Here is a 23,925-nt window from a genome sequence, read left to right as displayed (position 1 = left end):
GGCACCTGAAGGCCAGACAAGGAATAATGGATGGAAATTGACCAAGGAGAAATTCAACCTAGAAATAAGGAGAAATTTTCTGACAGTGAGAACAATTAACCAATGGAACAGTTTACCTTCCGAAGTTGTGGAAGCTTTATCGCTGGAGGCTGAGGAACTTGTTGCGGCCTGGGAACGGGCCGCGGCGGGGGCCTTAGACCGTGTCGTGCCTTTGCGGCCTCTGACCCGGCGCAGGTCCCAACCGGCTCCTTGGTTCTCCGAGGAGCTGAGAGGGATGAAGCGCCGGAGAAGACGCCTAGAGAGTTCCTGGAGGTCCAGCCGTTCAGAAGCTGATCGGACACTAGTGAAGTCCTATACTAGGGCTTACCTAGTGGCATTGAGGGAAGCGAGGCGTAGCTACGCCTCCTCCCTCATTGCATCGGCAGATAACCGCCCAGCCGCCCTGTTTGGGTGACCGCTCCCTCCTACACCAGGGGCGGGATGACCCGATGCAGGGGCGTGCTGAGAGTTTAACGGTTATCTATACGATAAAATCGTTCAGCTTCGGGATGGTTTGGACCAAGATTGCGGTGATCTGGTGAGGCGGCTGAGGGTGGTCTTGGTGACATTTTATGGGATGAGTTTGACCCTGTCGCTCCGAGGACATGGACAGGTTGTTGGGAGGCTGAATGCCACCACGTGTTTACTGGACCCGTGCCTCCTGGTTGGTGCTGGCCACGCAGGAGGTGACACGAGGCTGGCTCAGGTGATTCTGGCGCTTCCTTGGTGGAGGTGTCTTTCCGGCCGCCTTGAAAGAGGCGGTGGTGAGGCCCTCCTCAAGAAGCCTTCCTGGACCCGGCTGTTTTAGGTAATTATCGTCGGTCTCAACCTTCGCGGCGAAGGTTGTAGAGAGTATGGTGGCATATCAGTTTCCTTGCACCTGGATGAAACTGTCTATCTAGACCCGTTCCAGTCCGGTTTCCGGCCCGGTTACAGCACGGAGACGGCTTTGGTCGCGTTGGTGGATGATCTCTGGAGGGCCAGGGATGAGGTTGTTCCTCTGCCCTGGTCCTATTAGACCTCTCAGCGGCTTTTGATACCATCGACCATGGTATCCTGCTGCGCGGTTGGAGGGATTGGGAGTGGGAGGCACCGTTTACGGTGGTTCTCCTCCTATCTCTCCGACCGGTCGCAGTCGGTGTTGACAGGGGCAGAGGTCGGCCCGGGCGCCTCACTTGTGGGGTGCCGCGGGGATCGATCCTCTCGCCTTCTGTTCAACATCTACATGAAGCCGCTGGGTGAGATCATCAGTGGGTTCGTGTGAGGTACCAGCTGTATGCGGATGACACCCAGCTGTACTTTTCCACACTGGACCACCCCAACGAAGCTATCGAAGTGCTGTCCCGGTGTCTGGAGGCCGTACGGGTCTGGATGGGGAGAAACAGGCTCAAGCTCAATCCCTCCAAGACAGAGTGGCTGTGGATGCGGCATCCCGGTACAGTCAGCTAAATCCGCGGCTGACCATCGGTGGCGAGTCATTGGCCCCGATGGAGAGGGTGCGCAACTTAGGCGTCCTCCTGGATGAACGGCTGTCTCTAGAAGATCATTTGACGGCCGTCTCCAGGAGAGCGTTCTACCAGGTTCGCCTGGTGCGCCAGTTGCGCCTTTCTGGACCGGGAGGCCCTATGCACGGTCACTCACGCCTCGTGACGTCTCGCCTGGATTACTGCGCTCTCTACATGGGGCTTCCTTGAAGGGCATCCGGAGGCTACAGTTAGTCCAGAATGCGGCTGCGCGGGTGATAGATGGAGCCCCTCGTGGCTCCCGTATAACACCCATCCTGCGCAGGCTGCACTGGCTACCTGTGGCCTTCCGGGTGCGCTTCAAGGTTTTGGTGACCACCTTTAAAGCGCTCCATGGCATAGGGCCGGGTTATCTGGGACCGCCTACTGCGACCAGATACCTCTCACCGACCCGTGCGCTCTCACAGAGGGACTCCTCAGGGTGCCGTCAGCTAGGCAGTGTCGTCTGGCGGCGCCCAGGAAGGGCCTTCTCTGTGGGGCTCCCACCCTCTGGAACGAACTCCCCAGGACTCCGTCAACTTCCAGATCTTGAACCTTCCGTCATGAGCTCAAGACTCATTTATTCATCTGTGCAGGACTGGCTTAGATTTTTAAATTTAGAGGGGTTTTAAATTGATTTTAATATTTATATTTCTATTTTTAATAATTGGTATTATTAATTATTGGCATTAGAATAAGTCTTTTAATGATTATTTTAATTTGTATATTGATGTTTTTATATGCCTGTAAACCGCCCTGAGTCCTTTGGGAGATAGGGCGGTATATAAGTTTAAATAATAAATAAATAAATAAATAAAGAAGAGATTGGACTGCCATTTGTCAGAAGTGATTTAGGGTCTCCTGCTTGGGCAGGAGGTTGGACTAGATGACCTACAAGGTCCCTTCCAACTCTGTTAATCTAATCTAATCTAATCAACATGTATGGAAAGTGATTTGAAGGAGTCATACATATACCCCAAGATGAACCTTGCATATTTTCTCCAGAGCACTAACTAATCAGTAGAAAATGAAGGAATAGCAAATTAGAAAACAGAGGGGCTGCTAGACTCCTCTAAAAATGTACTGCTAAGACACTGTTAATTTGCATTGAAAAGATGGTATTGTTTTTGATGGAAGCATTGTGAGCCTCAAAATAGCACTTTGTCTGCATGTGGAATGGATTTCTTCATTAGACAGTCAATTAGCTGGCAGCTCCAAAACTTCAAAGGACTGAGAAGTTCTCTCCCCATGCAGGATCAGCCCCCGTTTCCCACATGCTGGCTGGTCAGAGAAATGGGGACGGCAACTTCTCTTGATTGGTGCAATACAGTATTTGATACTACTAATTACACTTAATTAGTCCTTCCACCATTTAATTAAACTGGCTTCTAATGATTGTGCTTCCTTGGCAGGCTCTTTGGGACCACTGGGAATTGTGCTGCCTGCAGTAAGCTGATCCCTGCCTTTGAGATGGTGATGAGGGCCCGAGATAACGTTTACCATTTGGACTGCTTTGCCTGCCAGCTTTGCAACCAGAGGTGAGAACATGGGGGGTTTACATGGATTGGTGGGGTTTTTTTTCTCCATGCAAGTTATTTTCTTTTCTGTGAAACAGTAAAGTCTGTTTCACCGTTTGATCTCCATCACCTTCTCCCAGGCTCTCAGATTGTTACTGCTGGGCAAAATGATTTTACCTGCTAATTGAATGCTGGAGCCCTTTTTCCTGCAGCTCTCTGACTCATGTGTGGAATTGATGGTAGGCTGGACTGTTGAAGGGACTCCCCCACCACCACCACCATCGTCAAAATTGGGGTTGCTGTGAAATAGGCCAGCAGGCGGTATTGAGTCGAGCCGAGGCAACTGAATGAGCAGCTTCAAAGCCAAACTTCTCGCCGGTCTACTGAACATCCATTGATAGAAAGATCATTGGCAGAAATACTTTTAAAATCAGAGTTCCTGAAGTCACACAACTGGGCAGGCACAGATGTGAGATCCAGAAGAAGCAAAGGACATGCCCTTTTCGAAATAAGGCCTGACAAACCTTCAGAAGGGAACCTTCACCCATCAACCTGCGGGCTGCCCCCAGTAATGTCTGCTCACCACAGAACATATAATATGCGTCTAAATGGCAGATATTGTGGACAAAATGAAGTAGATATTCTGATAAGGTTCTATCACCATAATATTGGTGCTGGTGCCTCACATATTTTCATGTATCTGCTTGGTTTCTCTGTTTTGTACAGATACTAGTAGCAGAAGATTTCAGAGCCTAATGTGTAGACTGAAAAATAGCGATATTTTGACTTCTGTACCTCTTATATCTATAAAAACACTGCATCTAAATATAGTGTAGGAATCATAGAACCTCACGTGTCAAATAGTTGCCAGAGCCCAACCCATATCAAAATCCTTTGCTCAGCTTTCAGACTCAAAAATTCAGAAGTATTTCTGTTAATGTTTATATAGAAAATGTACATGCCCATGCTTAAACAAGTAACTCGGGGCTGGCCAAGCATGTGGATGAAAATCATAAGGCAATATAAATCTATAAATAAATCAATAACCAAGGTTTTTCACAAAACCATCTCACAGAGCAGAAATCACATACCAAGCTCCACTAATACTCTGCTCTTCAGCCAGGGTCTTAAGGACTTCTGGAAGGCCAGCAGAGCCAAAGAGCCATCAGCAAGGAGGCTATTCCATAGATAGGTGCTATGAGAGAAGAGGCAAATCTCTGGATCCTACTAAGTGGCATTGTTGTAAAGAGACCCAAGCATGCCCACTGTGTCAGGTTTGATGGAATGGGTAGACACTATCGAAGAGAGGTGGTCCCTGTGTTATGCAGTCCTATAAAGGTGACAACAAGCATCTTGAATCACACCTGGAACCATATAAAATCCATATAGAATCTCAGTGTAGAGTGTAAGGATGAACAAAATCATCCCCTCCAGGGGTGAAATTCACTGACCTTTCCTACCGGTTCGCAAATGTGCATGCGCCGCATCTGCTGCATTGCGTCTGCCATGCCATGTTGTCTCCATGTGCGCAGAGGCTTAAAATGTTACCAAAACCCGACATCATTACATCCGTGTGGGATGGGCAGAGCCTCCCCTGCCAGCGCTACCAATTCGCCCTCCCTGGATAGAACCAGCTGAATTTCACCCCGATCCCCTCTCAAAAGAAATATTCACCATCATCTGGATCCAGCTACCAGTACTTCCCAGGAGTGCCTAACTTTCTAACTAACGAGGAGGGACATTTGAAATACAGGTAGCAATAATCAAAGTCCTAGGGACCTATTCACTTCCTCAGAACTGATAGAATCAAAATTTCCCCAGAAAACTGAACGAGATCATGCCCCAGCCACAACCCAAGCAAATTTGTTCGACAAATTCCTCAAATATTACTTACAACAGCAATTCTGCAGAGATTCCCCTGCCCTCCCTTTGTCCAGAAGAGATCAGGTTCTCCAAAATATAGTTCCCCAGCCAACTATCTGTGAAGGCAATAAGAAGAGGAAAAATAAGTATATTTCACCATGCTAATCAACACAAGGCAATCCCTAATAAAGGATCTTAAACCTGACTACACACTGAGATTGAAATTATGTTTCATCTGTTTTTTTTCCAGCCTGGGTAGAATTTCCTGGCACTCACAGTCTAAAGAGGAGGAAGATCAGGGGTGAAATGTTCCCGGTTTGGACCGGATTGCGTGATCCGGTAGCGATGACAGCTGCTGGTTTGGAGGACCGGTAGCAAAAATCCCTGTCCCCGCCCCCCCTGCCTCTGCTGAGCCGCACCATCAGCAGAGATATTTTTTTTTTTTTACTTTTTAAAGAAGTTTTTCTTCAGCTGAAACATGCCTTGAAAAGTAAAAAAAAAACCTTCTGATGATCGCGGGGCTGAGCAGAGATCATCAAAACCCTTTAACAGTTGTTTTTTTTTAAAAAATCCTCTTCAGCCGAAGGGGGAAAAAAAAGAGGTTTTAAAAGCCTCCTCTGGCGATCCCAGAGGAGTTTCCTGATCCTCACAGGCTTTTAAACTCACTTTTTAACAACCCCCACTTACAAGAGCCCCCACTCATGCCCACCCAATTCCCCCTCCTCACTTACCTATAATTACGGCTCCTTTCGGGCACAGCATGCGTTTTTCTTTAGCTACTGATTACAGCTTGCTTTGACTTCCTGCTTTGCTGAATGAGGAACTCTGGGAGTTGAAGTCCACAATCTAAGTTACTAAGGTTGGAGACCCCTTATCTAAAAAAATAAATAAAAATAATAAAATAAAATATTTGTGCAGCTTTCTGAGATTTGGTGTGTTTCTGTAGTGTTTCACTCTAACTACGCAAACACACAAAATCTCACAAAGCTGTATGTGGCATTGTGTGTGTGGGTGGGTGGGTGTGAGTGTGGGTGAGTCAGTTGTGTTGTATGTGTGTAAAGTGTGAAAGTGTGAGGTTCCTGCTTGTTGCAGGGGCCATTTTGGGTGAAGTGCAGCTGCTTTTACATTGTGTGTGAGTCAGTTGTGTTGTATTGTATGTGTGTAAAGTGTGAAAGTTGGTTTTTGGTACCTCTTATTGTTTTGTATACCTTATTTATTATTTTTATTATTATTGTTATTGGCCACGCCCACCCAGTCATCTGACCACCAAGCCATAGCCACGCCCACAGAACCGGTAGGGAAAATTTTTAGATTTCACCCCTGAGGAAGATATTATTTCTGTAGACCAGAGTTGCGAACTTCCTTCCTGGCAAGCATGATTGTTGGCCTTTGAAGGTCATACCAGGGGCCACAGTCCAAAACAATGTTTGGAAACAGGACCAAACCTAATTTGTATAAATGCATAGTGGATTGAGGGCCAGATAAAGACTGCAAGGTATCTTTGAAGAGAAATGCAGAATTGTACTGTCAGAATGGCAGCCCTCTACTCAAAGGTTTAACACAATGGGGGAAGAAAAAAGAAAATCTACATTTTTTCATCTTTATGTATATATAAAATCAAAAATGACTTTTGCGTCTTTGATTGGTAAATAGAGTTGAAAATAAAACTAATTTGGGGCATGGTGCTCTTAATTTCCAAACATTTCACTAAGAAAAATATAGTTGAGTTTCGAGGCAACTGAAAGAAGAAATAAAAGAAGTACCAACTCTTGAGCTTCTTGCTTCATACTTTTTGTAAAACCACTCCCTATGGCCTTCCTTATAGTAGAGTTCAAAACTCCAGATAACAACTAGATGGTAGCAAAGAGAGATCTTTATCCTCATCCAGGGATCATTTGGATTTTGACACTTCAGAGAATATATCCCTAATTATAATTTTCAAGGCAATTTGGAGGACATTTTTTTTTAAATCAGACATTTCTTTCTTGGGTAGAGGCAGTTATAGTTGAGGGATCTGAATATGTGGACACAGAAATGGAAAGTTGGGAGCTATTTATGCAGTAAGGAAAGTTGTTGGGTGAAGCAGGCCTGTTTCAAAGGAAGGAGTTGCACATTTCAGATTGAACACTGGACAATCCTCTCTTTGAATGTGTATTTTATTGAAAGGACTGCACAGTCCAACTCTCGAGAACCTTGGAATTGTCTGTCAACACTTAACCCTAAGACAAGAGATTATAGGAGATCAAATGGTCACCTGGGCATGTACTTTCCATCTATGGGGAGTAGCTATAAATTGTGTTAATTAAATTTGAAGCTATACATTGCATATGCGGATTTCCTAGAACTCTGAATTGCCTTACACCATATTTTCCCTTTTTCATTGATGCATTTTCCTCAAGGATCATTTAAGAGCAAAAAAAAAAAAAAAAGATGGGAGAGCAGTTTTTAAACTGCGCTCTGTGGAAAAGCCGGCAAGAATGACTTGATTAAGATTCTGGCATTTTCATGTATATTTGCTTTCAAAGGGAAATTGGGGCACATGGCATACTATTGGCCATTCAGCCAAAAAGTTTGAAGGGATATTGGAATCTCTCTATATATAAAAGCGATAACCACTCATGCCGTAATCACGAAATGTCCAGAACCGTAAAGCCTACAAACTTGAAATTTGCCATGTATGTTCCATTTGGCTTCTAGGTGCTCACTAAGAAAGAATTTTTCGAAATGACCATCAGATCATTAGTATTCCATATACAGTATTTTATTAACATGGTCTGATGCTAAGGAGCTAGATATTTTACTCCCCCTCCCAACCTGAAAAGAACTCTGTCCCAACTGCCAGTTGCCTTATATTAACACGTTCTGATGCTACCCCTTCGCTAAACTGGGCGTGGTCAGTGCATGACTCATCTGGCCTGCGGACTGGGACATTCTACTCCCCCTCCCCCTCTGTTCAAACTGCCAGTTGCCTTATATTAACACGCTCTGATGTTACGGAGTTACACATTCTACATTAAGTTTCAGGCTTTAAGTGTCAGTTTATCACGCCTGATCACATAGTTTCGTAGTGAAGCACTGGCGTCCAGCTAGTGGTAAATAAAATGGATAAATCCCCACCTAGATTAGAACAAATTGATAAAATGTAGAGATAGGCCATCTTTCTGGAACAAAGCAAAAGGGAGATGACCTCAGAGTTAATCTTGATGAAGGTATCTTTTCTTTTATGTACACTGAGAGTATATGCACCAAGAAAAATTCCTTGGGGGCCCAATCACATCTGGCCAAAAAAAAATAATAATAAATTTAAAAAAATACATTCTATTCTAATCCTAAAGGATGACAACAACCCTCCTTTATGCATTTCTCATCTGGAACCCTCAACTTGTGAGCCTTCTGGGTTGTTCCACCCCTTCTCACCAATAGCATTTAAGAAGATTAACTGTTGGGTCCTCCTGTGCATTAAATGCCAGAGCCTGTGTTCTGTCTCCCCACCTCAGTCCGGGAGGCACGTGAAATGACTCAATTAGCCAGCAATTTAGTCTACGGCAGCTATCAGCTCTGGCAGCAAACCAGCGAGCGTCTGCCAAGGTTTTCTTTTATCTTCCTTGATGCCGGCGTGTCAACCAGGAAGTCAGGAACAAACAGCAATCCAAGCCAAATGCTCAGTCAAATAGTTCAGCTCAAGTTTTCTCCAGTCAGTTTGATTTGTCCATCACGAAGTAGTAGAGCAGCCCCTCCTGCTTTTATACCTTTTGGGGTGTGGCTCCATGACTCAGCACTTTCTAGGCCTGCTCCACCCCTTTTTCTGTTGTTCCCGCCTCTCTTGTCTATGAAACCTGGGATCTAACAAGGACTGATTGTCCACAGCTGGGTCTGGAAGCATTGCCTGGGCGGGGGGAGATACAGGAGACAGAGGCCTCATTACTTCCTCCACCTGGCCTCCCTCTGCCTCCTGGAGCTGAGCCAGAGAGGCCGGCCCTGCAGAGGGGAGCCCTGATGGCCCTTCCCCCTCACTCTCTGAGTCACTCTCTGGCAGGGGGCCAGGCCCGGGGTGGGTGGGCTGGAGCCACAACAGCCTGCCACAGTAAACCATTCGTATAAAAGGATGTCTTCCATAGGAGTCTGGACCCAGAACTAGCAGAATTCTAGCTTGTATAGAAGGCAACAAGACTTTGCTGTAGATATTAATGAGTGCCCGTAGCATTTGACGCTGTGTGAGCCTCCCAAATAAGGAACATCTATAGGGACATCTGCAGGGGAGAGTAAAGAATGTGAAGATGGGGATTGCAAAAATGTAATTGAAGTTTTGTCCTTTTGTACATGGGTGAGTATTGCAAGCCCTTTCAAAAGGGCAGGCAGTCACAGCCACTATCTTGACTTTTTTTTTTTATCCTTCCGCATCTCAACCTCCTGAAGAAACAACGGAGCACTAAGTAATTATAATATAAAATTCCAAAAGGCAAATTATACATGTGGGATAGGCAGAACAAGAAAGGGGGCAAGGAAGAGGAAACTTCTAATAATGTCATATCATTACACAAATCTGTGGTGTAACCATACATGAATATTAAATATGGTTCTGATCATCCTGCCTTAAAAAGACCCAAAGTCGCTGGTCAGTGAAATGTGGGCAGATAAATTTAATCAATAAAAATAAAAATAGCCTTGGGAAGGATTAACAATAACAATAACAAAACAAAAAGGCAAAAGTTATAATTAATCTGAAACAGCTCACCTAAGAGTAAACATTACAATTTTGGGTGCTTTTCAGCCTAGAATCAAGATGAATAAGGGATTACAAATAGTCCTTAGTTAACGACCATTTAATCTTTACCATTCAAGTTATGGACTGAAGAAAGAGACTTGTGGCCAATCCTTGAAGTTGCAGCCACTGTAATGGCCCTGTAGTCACATGGTCATAATTCAGGTGCTTTGCAACTAGCTCATAGTTGATGGTTGCATGCAGAAACCCGCGGTCACATTATCACTATTTGGAACCTTCCCTGCAAGTGTCAAAGTCCATTGGGAAGCCAATCACAAATGGCACTCACATATCGTGCCTAATGAACCTGTGGGATTTGCCTAATGACCACAACTGGAACTTCCAGTGCTGCCATCATTAAGTTGGCATGGTCACATGACCTTTGCAAATGTGTTGCTTAGCAACAGAGTTCCCAATCCCAGTTATCATCATTAATGGAGGACAACATGCAGTCAGCTTCTCAATTAGCACTTCAGGGAAATCCAACAGGAGTATGTCATCCTTTTGGGATTCCCGAAATCTTCTGTTGAAATACCATAATTCTGAGGAGTTGTTTATTTAAATTACTATTTAAATCCAGATAATCAAGTTTATGCTTATAGCATCTCAAACATGGCCAGTGTTTTGGAGCGCTGTTGCTTGCTTACAGCAGGAGAAGTAGAATTTAATAAATTAAAACAAGTTGTGAGCAGACTAAATAATTAAACGTCTTGACTACTTTGCACATTAGACAACTGAACGGTCTTTGTGTAATCATTAGAAATAGGTGCATATTGCTGGTCCTATGCCTCCCTGTCACATTGGCTAAGACAACTCCTCTGTCCAAGTTACCGCTTATACTCATCCCTCCACCCAACTGGGATGTTTTGTATTACATGGAAATTTAAAAATTTGGAAATGATCTGTAAACACGGACATCTGTAAACAAAAAGGGACGCGGTGGCTCAGGGGCTAGGACGTTGATCTTGTCGATCGAAAGGTCAGCAGCTCAGCGGTTCGAATCCCTAGTGCTGCCGTGTAACAGGGTGAGCTCCCGTTACTTGTCCCAGCTTCTGCCAACCTAGCAGTTTTGAAAGCACGTAAAAATGCAAGTAGAAAAAATAGGGACCCCCTATGGTGGGAAGGTAACAGCATTCCGTGCGCCTTTGACATTGAGTCATGCCGGCCACATAATCAAGGAGATGTCTTCGGACAGCGCTGGCTCTTCGCCTTTGAAACGGAAATGAGCACCGCCCCCTAGAGTCGGCAATGACTAGCACGTATGTGCGAGGGGAACCTTTACCTTTACCTTTTAGACATGGACAGTCCTAATATCTGTGGGATACATCAAGTCTGGAGCCAACGAGAACTCTTTTCTTCTTGTTTAGATAACTCTATTATGTAAGCGTTCTAGGAAAGATGTTTACTGCTAAATCCACAGACAGTAGTATATGATCAAAAGGCACATTAGAATTACATATCTGCCATTAAGAAGCCATGGATCTTCTGTTTCTGTCTCTTCTGGCCCCCTCTTGTGGAGTGATTTAGCTTTTTAATGTTATCAGAGTCATTTCTTCTGACCATCAGAAGTTACAGCATGAGTGAGAATATGCTGTCATTTTGGGTGGCTTTATTGAAGGGTTTGTAATAAGCACAAAGCTGGCATTATTTGTTTAGAGTAGGCTGCCTTTCTGTTTGAAAGAGGCAGGTACAATCAATCAAGTTGTCCAATTTGATAGGCTATTCTGTTAAGGCTATAGTGACATCTAGTGGGTTCGAACAGAGGGTGTTGGGTTGGTATTTTTTGGGTTTTTTTGGAGGGGGGGGGAAGGGAGTTGGTACAATAAGTACCTTTCTTGGAAAATTCTAGAAATATTTTATGGTCTTAGTAAATTTGATTTTAAATATATTTGTAGTGCCTTTGTCATCTGGAAAAAAATGACTCAATGATAGTTGTTGGGTGTATAGGAGAAAATATTTTTCTTCTCTCCTTGTCCTTGCACTTTGCCTATGAGATCTCAAGTTTCTAAGAACTGGCAATAAAGACAAAATTGTCTCTGGGTATGTTGAATAGAGTAGATACCAAGCGGAACAAAATAAAGCCAGATATTTATTTATTTTTACCATTTTTCAAATTATAATGATATTTCATTTCACTTGCACGTTGTATAGGTTTGAACAGTAGTCTCCTGAATTCAAGTACAAAAGGAATCTTCATATACTAAATGAACAATAGCTGGATTTATCTCTAGAATTTGATTTTCCGAAATGGAAAAACAATGAACTGACATTTTCAGTATATACGTGTTATATAGCATTAGCTAAAAATATGTTTACATTTACATTATAAATGTTTCTTGTATCTGGAAGGAGGAACGGTGAAAAAAACCAAACTCAATTACTCTTTACCCAGAGCTAAAGTTAATTTACAAATTTTTAAATCTTTAGACTTTGACATTTCACCATTCACCCACCTCTGTCCAAAGGTGCTTTTTTGAATGGTTTGTTTCCTCTAATATGTCACACAGATGTGCAGTCAGAAATTAAACCCATTTCAGATACTTGTCTGAGCTGTTAGCACACTGCTTTTTAAAAAACACATGCGCACGCACAAATTCAAAACTACTTCAGCACTCTGTTTCCATTAATTATCTGCTGCAGTTCGCTGTTAGTGTTACTGTCAGCGTTAACTGTTACTTCTAAAATATTTCCTGGCAATAATTCTTTTGCAATTTGTTAAAGGAGAACTGGATTTGGGCTCTGCTCTCTCTCCCCCTCCCTTTTTTTTTTCTTTTAAATGCTCAACCTCATTTCAAGATTTATAGGTAGCATTTAAAAGAATCTTAAAGGCAATTTACCTGCTGGTGTTTTTTTTTTAAATACACATGAAGTGTTACTCATTGAAACATATGGGCTTAGATTGTAAGTGCCCATGAACATAACTCCAGCTAGAGTTATGCTGTTGTTTGTTAAAGGGAAAATACATTATTTTTGCCACTTCTGTCCCCCTTCTGCTCCCTGAGCATCTGTCCCGGAGGGTTAAACCCAGTGGATAGCTTTCTTCTTCCTTCTCTGCTAGTGGGCGACATCAGGGGTGGGTTCTACTTACCTTTTCTACTGGTTCGCAATGGGGCCATGCATGCGCAGAAGCTTCCTGATGACATCTGAGTCAGTGGGCGGAGCCTCCCGCTGGTTTTACTACCGGTCTTGCGAATCGGTCCAAACCGGGGGCAACCCACCACTGGGCGACATGTAAAATGTATGTTTAGTTACAGGTCTCTGCATGTTGTAATTTAATCCTGTTTTAGGAGTTCTTAAAGATACCTGGCTTTGGATTGTTTGCTTGTTAAGTACCATGTAAGTAAAGCAACTCCAACGATGGCCAAGGAAAACTTCTTGCTATGAGATCCATTCCAGGGATGGTGGAGGATAATAATAATGGTGATAATGATGATGGCAATAATATTTATGAATGTTTTATCTTCACAGTGGCTATCCGGTCAGATTAATTGTTCATCTAGCCCAGCACTGTGAGTTGGTAGCTCTTTTGGAACTCAAGTGGAGACCTTTCTTTTCCTCTGATGTTCAGTTCTTCAACTGGACTTTTTGTTTATAAAACGCTGTCTGTGCTCTACCTCTCAGCTATATTCCTCCCTCCACAGCTGATGAAGTTCAGACTTGCTGAATGCCAGCAGTTGAGTTGTCTCCACAAACCAAGCTCAGACTGAGTAATGGTCTGTTCTGTGAAATGAAGCTCTACTTTTTACTCCTCTCCTGTGCTCCCATCCAGTCTCTCGTCTCATATTCATGCTGCAGAGCTGACTAACTTTCCTTCTATTCAGCAATTTCTCTTAGCTTAATGTGATGAACTGTGATTGCCCAGATTCCCTGCTACGAGCATGGCCTTGCTTGCTAAGGATGATGATAGCCATAATGTAATATCATTAGAGGAACGAGTGGATGGAGGAGATGCACCGAAGAGGTGGATCTGGTCTTCTGGGTATGGCTTAATCTGTGTTGCTGTTCATCACGAAGACCTCATGCTTTAACAATGTGCAGAGTAGCATCATGAGCTTTGATAAAACAAAGCCTATTACATATTTTCAAATATATGTTAAGTATATTTTTGGAGGCTCCAATTAAGGAGCAGAATTCAAAGAGCCATTCTATAATAAATGGTTTCAAGAAGATCATTCATTCATTCATGTTGTTTAATTTTGACAACAAGACACCTTTAAGCACATCACAAGTTTTTAGTTTTGACTACAGTAGGAATTTGGTTGCTTTTCTAGCACTGAAAGTCATTGAGGTTATTTGGCTCTTCTTTGGTAATAGAGTTCAAATGTGATTTTAGTTTTCTTTAATTCCTATTTTAAAATGCCTAGAAAATACTTTAAACATGGTTGAAAGTGAGATTATTACTCTTAATCAGCCCATGGATTGCCATCTATAATTATAAAACACTTCTCAGTGTAACCCAACTGTTCTGAGGTAGGGAATAAATGACCATGAGTTTATTTTTATTCAAGTAGGAAATTTTATTCAAGTTTGGTGTTTCATGACTTAATCAAAATAGCAATAGCAATAGTAATAGTACTTAGACTTATATACTTCTTCACAGTGCTTTGCAGTTTCTCTAAATGGTTTACAGAGTCAGAATATTGCCCCCAACAATCTAGTTCCTCATTTTACCAACTCAGAAAGATGGAAGGCTGAGTCAACCTTGAGCCAGTGAGAATTCAACTGCTGGAAGTTGGCAGAATTAGCCTGCAATACTGCATTCTAACCACTGTGCCACCACAGCTCTTTGTCCTTAGAAATCTAATATATCAATGTTTTACAATCTTTATATTGCTCAGGAAAAATATCAGAGCTTGGACCAGGGGTGAAATCCAGCAGGTTCTGACAGGTTCTGGAGAACCAGTAACAGAAATTTTGAGCAATTCGGAGAACCAGTAGCGGAAATTTTGACTAGTTCAGAGAACTGGCAAATACCACCTCTGGCTGGCCCCAGAGTGGGGTGGGAATGGAGATTTTGCAATATCCTTCCCCCAGGAGTGGGGAGGGAATGGGGATTTGCAGTATCCTTCCCCTGCCACGCCCACCAAGCCACACCCACAGAACCAGTAGTTAAAAAAATTGGATTTCACCACTGGCTTGGACAGGTTATTTACATTTGGTGGCAAACGTAGGTTTGTTTTCAATAATGTGCAACATGGCCTTGAATCCATGTGAAAACTGTACCTTGCAACTATCCAAAATGTCATTACTAATACATAAAAGATTTCTTCATAATGCATTACAAAGCTTGACAAATCTGCTACTCTAAAGCCTCTAGCCAGCTGATTTGGCTAGAGGCAGGTGTCATGCACACTGCCTTTGTGTCAGTAGCAAAACTTTGATCTTCATTTTGCATTACTACTCCTTCAGAGGGTCTTGGTTTAAAGCAAAAATAAGTAGTGAGTCAGCATATGTCTATTTTTCAATCAGAAAGGGAAACCTTTCTCTACCAGCAGAATGCTTGGGGAAGCCTTGCAAGTTAAATTTCAAGGTGCAGATTTAAACTGGAGTTATATCATTATTGTGGAGGTCTCTCCAATGTAAATCCAACCCTCATCAAGAGCATAGCTAGAGGATATATGGCAGAATCATGATATCTTGATAATTCTTCATGTTACAAGTTGGTGGGGCAGGTTTCCTTGCTTATTCTGTGATGTTTGTGCTTTTTTCTGCAATATTTTTTATTGCCTTGTGTGACCTTCACATGTTACATAATAGGCCTATTCTGCCAATTTGGTGTAAAGGACAGCAGGTGCATCGGAACAGTAGCATAAGATGCTCTTAATCTTTCCAATTGTTTCTGAGAGCAATGTTGATCAGCTGGAACCTGTGGAGTTTTGGGGAGCCTATCCACTTTTATTGCTTAGGAGCTATTAGTTGACAGACAAAGAACAGGCTGTTATTTCCCCACTGCTCTTAGCAATGGAGAAGGGGCAACTTGATAGATTGCCTCAACTTTAGGAATTCTTTTGTCAGTTTTCACATCAAGTGCAGTTGTACATTTTGTATCGGGCCTAAGCCTTGAGACAACATAGCAAAGTCCAGTCAGGTCCAATCAGGGGTGCTATTCAGCAGATTCTGACAATCTGGAGAACCGGCAGTGGAAATTTTGAGTAGTTCAGAGAACTAGCAAATACCACCTCTGGCTGGCCCCAGAGTTTTTTTTATTATTATTATTATTATTTGCATTTATATCCCACCCTTCTCCGAAGACTCAGGGCAGCTTACACTATGTCAAGCAATAGTCTTCATCCATTTGTATATTATATACAAAGTCAACTTATTGCCCCCAACAATCTGGGTCCTCATTTTACCTACCTTATAAAGGATGAAAGGCTGAGTCAACCTTGGGCCTGGTGGGGCTTGAACCTGCAGTAATTGCAAGCAGCTGCTGTTAATAACAGACTGCATTAGTCTGTTGAGCCACCAAAGGCCCCGAGTGGGGTGGGAATGGAGATTTTGCAATATCCTTTTCCCAGGAGTGGGGAGGGGGATTTTGTAGTATCCTTCCCCTGGAGTGGGGTGGGAATGGAGATTTTGCAGTATCCTTCCCCTGTCATGCCCATCCAGCCACACCCACAGAACCAGTAGTAAAAAAAAACTGAATTCCACCACTGGGTCCAATCCTTTATTTGCTTACACCTAATGGATGGAATCTTGCCCAACTAAAGCTATATAGGCTTTTAATCTGCCAAATATACCCTGAGAGATTCTAGGATGTGACCAGCCTTCACTTTCTCGTCCCCACACTCACATACACACACAGCTTGGGACTGTGACGTCTCTTATCTGGGTAGAAATCTTAATCTTAATCTGTGGGAAAGCCCTGTGTTTCCAAAGCTCTCCCAGTTGCACATTCCATCACATTTTAGTGCTTTCAACATGTATCCCTTTAGCCAAATATTGATTTACCCTGAAGAAAGTGAGAGACACAACTTGTCTAAATTAATATTTGTATTGTGCATAAAGAGGGAGAGTTTGGTGTAGTACTTAGAGCACCAGGCTCGAAACTGGAAGCCCATGAGTTCTAGCCATGCCTTAGGCACAAAGCCAACTGGGTAACCTTGGGACAGTCATTCTCTCTCAGCCCTAGGAAACAGGCAAGAGCAAAATATTTCCAAAAAATCTTTCCAAGAAAACAACAGAGACTAGTCAACAGCAGGAGGGGGGGAAAAAACCTGTCCCAAGGGCACAAAACATTAATAATACATAATTGTGTATAATAATGAAGCCATATAACAAGGAAGGTTTTCTTACTGCAATATATAAGCAAAGTTTCTATACTAGGTCACTATTTCAGAGTTTAAATTCTGTGCTTTTTCTTCTTGCCTTTCCAAGCCAACAGATATTTTCTTGGCCTTGGAATTAATATTTCTACCCTTCCTATCTCTTTCCTTGAATCTTTACTCTCCTTCATTCTAAATAATGCATCATTGACAAGTGTAATTGTTTTTTTAAAAAACAAATAAACAAAAACCTGTTACTGTCAGTATTTTTCCCATTTCTCCATTTAGAAAATTGTGTAACAGTAAAAATTCAGGTGAAAAGAAACCATATCTCCTATTTTCTTTATAACGGTTCTTTAGTCAACTCAAAATTGTGGGGACTGTAGCTTCCAGTTAGCAGCAGAATATATAAACTGGGATTAAGAGAGAAAAGAAAATAGGTTTCCTGTAGTTATTTTATAAATAGTTCATATACTTGCTAGTATAGGAACATTTAATCCTTATCAATATTTTTTAGATGGAAATAACATATAATCCCTTTCCATGTGCAAACTAGATTGGATAGGGAAATGTAATGCATTTTCTAAAGCATTTTGTTAGGTCTCAGATTCTTTGGTTACTGTTTCCTGCTGCCAGCAAACATATTTCCTCATGGTTATATGGTTGTTCCTGATCTCTTACTGAGAAGAAATGCATTACTTATCTATTAACCCGCAAAAATGTAGGCATTCAATCCATACAGTTGACATGCATTATGTATTCTTGCACAGTTTGAGCTATTTTGAAGGGAATTAGGATCCCTAACTCCCTCTCTATAGACACACATTTTTTCTCCACAAAGTATTATTTGTCCTAAATTCAAAATACAATGGGCCAGGACTACCTTGACATTGGTGACTTTCCCTCCTCCCCCAATTACATTTCAAATGTTACTGGATCTAAATGAAATTCAAATAAAATTAATTGAATAATATGATCTTCCATTCAGTTTACATTGTGTATCAAACATTTTACACTTTTGTCAAAGGCTGACACAGTTCCAAAGAAAGGCCCGTGTATCTTTCAAAATTACATATAAAGTAGCAAAAATGGACTTCATTGCTAACAAAAGGACATAAACCCAGTGAGTCACAAGAGTTGTGGAAGGACCAGGCTATTGGGTAAGCAATAAATGTGTGGCACTTTTGCATAAACTGAATGGAAGATCATATTACTCAACTAATTTATCTGAATTCCATTTAGATCCAGTAACATTTGAAATACATTTTGAAAGAAAAGGTCAGCGATGTTAAGAGAGTCCTGGCCCATTGTCTTTTGAGTTTAGGACAAATAACCTAGTTTGAATGACATGTATGGCTTGATGGCAGAGGGTTCGTGTCCGCTGACAAACGTAGGCATTCAAATCATGCATAAAGGTAAAGGTAAAGGTTCCCCTCGCACATACATGCTAGTCATTGCCGACTCGAGGGGGCTGTGTTCATCTCCGTTTCAAAGCCGAAGAGCCAGCGCTGTCCAAAGATGTCTCCGTGGTCATGTGGCCGGCATGAATCAATGCCAAAGGCGCACGGAATGCTGTTACCTTCCCACCAAAGGTGGTCCTTATTTTTTCTACTTACATTTTTACGTGCTTTCGAAACTGCTAGATTGGCAGAAGCTGGGACAAGTAACGGGAGCTCATCCCATTACACGGCAGCACTAGGGATTCGAACCGCTGAGCTGCCAACCTTTCGATCGACAAGCTCAACATCCTAGCCCCTGAGCCACCGCATCCCTCATGCATAATGAGATATAAAGCAGAAGTAGTACTATGTTGCTAAATTTGTCTATATACTTTGGGATGTGTGTGTGTGTGTGTGTGTGTTTGTGTGTGTATACACACATACACACACACATTGTTTGGGCTTCTAAAATTTGCCCTTATATTTATGGGATACTTAAATGCCATTGCATGACTCATTAGCAGCTCCTTAAATAACTATAGTTTTGGTATCATCCATGCATTCACTCATTCATCCATCACCCTTCTTATGCTGGAAAAAAATTAAAAGAGTAAACAATTAAGGTTCAGGTCCCATGGAATGCACACCTAGCCATCCCCTTTCTGAGTATCATCTCAAATATATAATCATTAGCTTGAGATGCACCAAATTTGGGGATGGGATGAGCAAGACTGGCCCTTTTAATCCATCCACACACACAGCCGCCCCATGTCTTTATTTAAAGTATTGAGAGACAATATATCCAGCATTCTTCCCTCATCTGGTGCCTTCCAGATTTAGAAGCTGCCATTTCAATGCATCTAGAAGTGCCAGAATGGAGGAAGTCAGTGTAGAGGACTCTAATTCCAACCCATCATTCATTTAAATGGACATCTGGATGTCAGAGGAAGTAATTAGAGAAGGCAACCAAGACAGGGTGCTTATGTTTGTGCAGCGTTCAATGAATATATAATGTGAAACAGCCTCTATTCATAAGAATTTATGTAGACATAGATTAAAATTTAAAGAAGGAGTGAGCCAAGACAGCAGAAGCTTTGAACAAAATATCTCACAGTGCCTCAGTAATACTATATCATGCTTTTTAGGTCAAATTGGATGGGGTATTGGGAAGAATTTTTAGTTTTAAACAACAGTTCTACCACTAGCAAAACTTGATGACGTAAGATAGATTTACAGGTTCTTATTTATTTACTGAGAGAGCATGTCATTGTCTATTAATCAGGGCTTTATTAGATTTGCACATGGCAGATCACAGCATAAACCAAATGATACTATAGAAAAACAAAAATAAAATTCAAAATATGCTTGATAGGTTAATGAATTGGGGTAAAACTAAAAGAATAGAATTTCAATAGAGACAGCCCCAAAGTTCTTCACTTAAAAAGAAAGAAATCAAATGTACAGAAATAGAATGAGGAAATATCAGGCATGATACTGCAGTAGTATAAAAGAGTAAACAATTAAGAATAAAGAATAAAGAGATGAATATGAGCAACTCTGAATTAGAGCTGCTAAAAAGAGCATATGCATAAGTAGAAGTGTAGCGTTCAAATAGTAGGAAACAAATTTTGCATTTTATTTTGTATTTGTCATGCCATATCAAGTTCCCAAAAGCTGGGCACAGTTTTGGGAACTTTGTTTTAGGAAAGATTTGGAGAAGCTGAAATATAAACAACACAAAGCAATGAGGTGATCGTGAGACAGATAAATGAGATTTAGAAGTATAATTTTTTTAAAAAAATCTGACTCTGCTTAGCCATGATAAAAGATATCTGAGGGGTGTTATGAAGAAATATAAAATGTTAATTTGGATTCCTTCAATGAGCATAGATTTGAACTCCGTGCCATACATGTCCTTTTCCAAGTGTGCGATTGCAGAATACTACTCAGACAATGCAAGGGGCAGGAATCAGGTTTATAAAGGTTAATACCACTTTATAATGCCTTGGTAAAGCCACACTTGGATTCAGTTTTTGTTGCCACGATGTAAAACAGATGTTGAGACTCTAGAAAGAGTGCAGAGAAGAGCAACAAAGAAGATTAGGGGACTGGAGGCTAAAACATATGAAGAATGGTTGCAGGAACTACAGCAGGAATTGTATGTCTAGTTTAATGAAAAGAAGGGCTAGGGGAGACATGATAGTGGTGTTCCAATATCTCAGGGGCTGCCACAAAGAAGTGGGAGTCAAGCTATTCTCCAAAGCACCTGAGGATAGAACAAGAACCAATGGGTGGAAACTAATCAAGGAGAGAAGCAACTTGGAACTAAGGAGAAATTTCCTGATGGTTAGAACAATTAATCAGTGGAACAACTTGCCTCCAGAAGTTGTAAATGCTCCAACACTGGAAGTTTTTAAGAAGATGTCAGATAACCATTTGTCTGAAGTGATGTAGAGTTTCCTGCCTAAGCAGGGAGTTGGACTAGAAGACCTCCAAGGTCCTTTCCAACTCTGTTATTCTATTTCTAAATCATTTCGGAAGATACCACCCTGTAAAATGACTCTCATGAGAAAAGAAATGTCAGCGTAGCCTTTGCTTTGCATAATTGAAGAAAATCGCCCTACCTGTTTTGATTTCCTAACTTTTGAACTCCCAACATTGCAAAATAACTCTTCTAAGAGGTGTTCATCCATTTTTAGGCACCAGCAGGTTTTTCAAATGAGACAAAACCAGCTAAATCAACTCTGCCAGCAGGACCAGTTGCTACCTGATCTGAATGTACCTAATCTGCACCTCTCTGGTCTTTTCACGTATTGGAATACACCAATACGTGTGTATTCACATTGCACAGATTTATCTATAAATAGTATGTACAGTGTTAAAGGGAAATTAACTAATGACAGATCAGTACAACTGATAAAAAGAAATACAGGAATACTTTCTTTTGATAAATACATATGTAAATACAAAGTTTACATGATGTTTTCTCTCTCATGAACTCCCAAATTAAGGTGAGTGCAGGACAGAATTGAAGTTATCATTGGGAAAATAAGAAATTGAGTGGAATTGAGCTTGGCGGATATCACACTTTTCCTTGAATGTCTGGGTGACTCCTTAATCTTTTGTAGTAAGAATCTTTCCTGATCCATAATGAACTGTCCATGGTCCTGTTCTTTGGCAGAACTCATGCTGCCTTCTCTTAATTGGATTTCAGGCTGGAACTAAGATGATTTTGTGAGATAGTTTTAAATTGGAAGTTCAAGATATTTTGTCAAAATCCTTTGACAAAAGGATCCAAAACACTGACATTTTTGAGGAAAATAAATTAAACAAAGCTGACTTTGAGATGTGAAAATTCCAGGGTAAATGTTCTTTCTCTGATTATTATTTCTCGAGAAGCAGGGCCCTTTGATGCCTAAGGTAGAAATGCTAAATGGTGCAGTGCAAACAAGCGTGCACTTCTGTGGAGATAAATATTTATCAATTAATTAAATAACTGACACTTTTTCCCACTGAGCCAGACTGCCTCAGTCAGCTTAATGGTAGATCAAATGTGGGTTATGTTTTACAGACTTCTTAAATGATTAAAAAAAATAATTGAACCACTGAAGGTGAAATAGAATCATTTGAATCTGTCATTAAGCAAAAAAAAAAATTAGGAGAAGGAAGTGCACACGATGTACGTAAATGCTCTCTTTCTTGCTCTCTCTTTCTTCACATGAGGAATGAGAAGCAAACATTGTGCAAATACACAGAATGTTTTCATTCCTCTGCTCTGGGATTTATCAAAGTAGTTTCTAATGGTTTGTTTATTTATTGTGTTTTAGATTTTGCGTGGGGGACAAGTTTTTCCTGAAGAACAATATGATCTTGTGTCAGATGGACTATGAGGAGGGGCAACTGAACGGAAGCTTTGAGCCCCAAGTTCAATAGCAAATCCACTTTGGCTGAAACACTGTGGAATGGACGTTCAGCCACATCTAGCAGTGAAGGGCGCCTCTCAGCTTGCCTGCAATATTTTTTTAATCCTTGGTCCCCAAAGGACGATCTACATTGTAGTATTTCTTCACACACACACACACACACACACGCACACACGCACGCATAAATAACACAGCAGTTACAATTTTAGATGTACAGTTGTGCCTGCTTAGCTGAGCACTGCATTTGCCTGTATGTTTGTGAGTTGGGAGGGGGGAAATTGGGGGAAAGCTCTGTACAGTCTGTTTTTCTGTATATAAACTGGAACATTTATTTTATGAAAAATGTAATGCAATTTTATTACAGGTGTGAATTAAAAATTATGAATGTTTCCTGGCCATCCTAAAACTCTTTTTTGTTTATATGGAAAGACGGCAATCACTCACAGCTCACCCTAAATTATCCATCTAGAATAAGAGCTGGCAGACAGTAGAGGCAGAACAACTGGAAGACTTCAGGCAATTTTCAGCAAACTTGCAAAAATTGGTGACTTGCAACTGATTAACAAGAGCAACAATGATTACACACACTGCCTTTTAAATTATACCGCTGATGTAAAAAAAACAAAAACCTTGGAACAATTAGAAGCAAAGTTCAGAGTAGAAGAATAGTCTTCTTCATTCAGATGTGGAATGCAGAATACCTTTGTGGGTTCAGAATTTTTGATTTCTAAATGGTTATATTTTCTTCTCTTTGTTACTCAGGCAAATAAACCACTTCAATCTTTAAGCAGTATATGCTTCATCATAAGCTTTGAAACAGCACATAATGCCAGCATTAGTAATAATTTATCCCACTGCAGTAAGGAAACACTCTCTGATATTAACAAAAGAAAATGAAAATAAAACTTCCAAGGTCCCTTCCAGCTCTGTTATTCGATTCTACCTACAGAAGGAGCAGAATAACCACTTTATTCCTTCCCAAACATCCAGAACAACAGATTGTAGTGGCCTTCTAAATTCTGAAAGGGTTGGCACTGCTTTAACCCTGGGGGATGGGTGAAATGTAAAATTTGTTATTACCGGTTCTGTGGTTGTGGCTTGGTGGGGGGAAGGGGTAATGTGACTGGGTGGGCATGGTCAACTTTTTTTTTACTTTTAAAAGCATTTTTTCTTCGGCCGAAAAAAATTCTTTCAAAAGTAAAAAAAAAAAGCCTCTGATGATCGCGCGGCTCAGCTGGGATCATCAGAGGCTTTTAAAAGCATTTTTTACAACCTCTTCAGCTGAAGAGGTTGTAGAAAAAATGCTTTTAAAAGCCTCCTCTGGCGATCCCAGCTGGCCGCGTGATCATCAGACGCTTTTTTTTTTACTTTTAAAAGCATTTTTCAGCCAAAGCAAAAATGCTTTTAAAAGTAAAAACAAAAACAAAAACCTCTGATGATCATGCGACTCAGCTGGGCATGGCGGGGAGGGGGGGCAGGGATTTTTGCTACCGGTTCTCCGAACCACCTGCCACCATTGCTACCGGATCAGGCAATCCAGTCCAAACCGGGAGCATTTCACCCCTGCTGGGCGAGTCAAGAAGGGAGATAGCAACAGAAGACCATGTTGAAGGCC

General features: G+C 41.5%; 1 protein-coding gene across 2 annotated transcripts in view; it reads left to right on the top strand.

The window, feature by feature from the left end:
• The window catches only part of LMO1 (LIM domain only 1), a 144,701-nt gene extending 122,089 nt beyond the window's left edge, over positions 1-22,612 (top strand). For both annotated transcript variants that reach the window (XM_058165933.1, XM_058166007.1), the window contains exons 3-4: positions 2,954-3,079; positions 22,215-22,612. In XM_058165933.1, coding sequence (XP_058021916.1) covers positions 2,954-3,079; positions 22,215-22,320 — 232 coding nt within the window. In that variant the 3' untranslated portion in view covers positions 22,321-22,612. The remainder of the gene's footprint in view (positions 1-2,953; positions 3,080-22,214) is intronic.
• Positions 22,613-23,925: the final 1,313 nt, after the last annotated feature.

The sequence above is a fragment of the Ahaetulla prasina genome, chromosome 1, assembly GCF_028640845.1.
Source record: "Ahaetulla prasina isolate Xishuangbanna chromosome 1, ASM2864084v1, whole genome shotgun sequence".
In the NCBI taxonomy this organism is placed as follows: domain Eukaryota; kingdom Metazoa; phylum Chordata; class Lepidosauria; order Squamata; family Colubridae; genus Ahaetulla; species Ahaetulla prasina.
The sequence above is the reverse complement of the archived record's forward strand: the minus strand, read 5'-3'. Positions and strand labels throughout refer to the sequence as shown.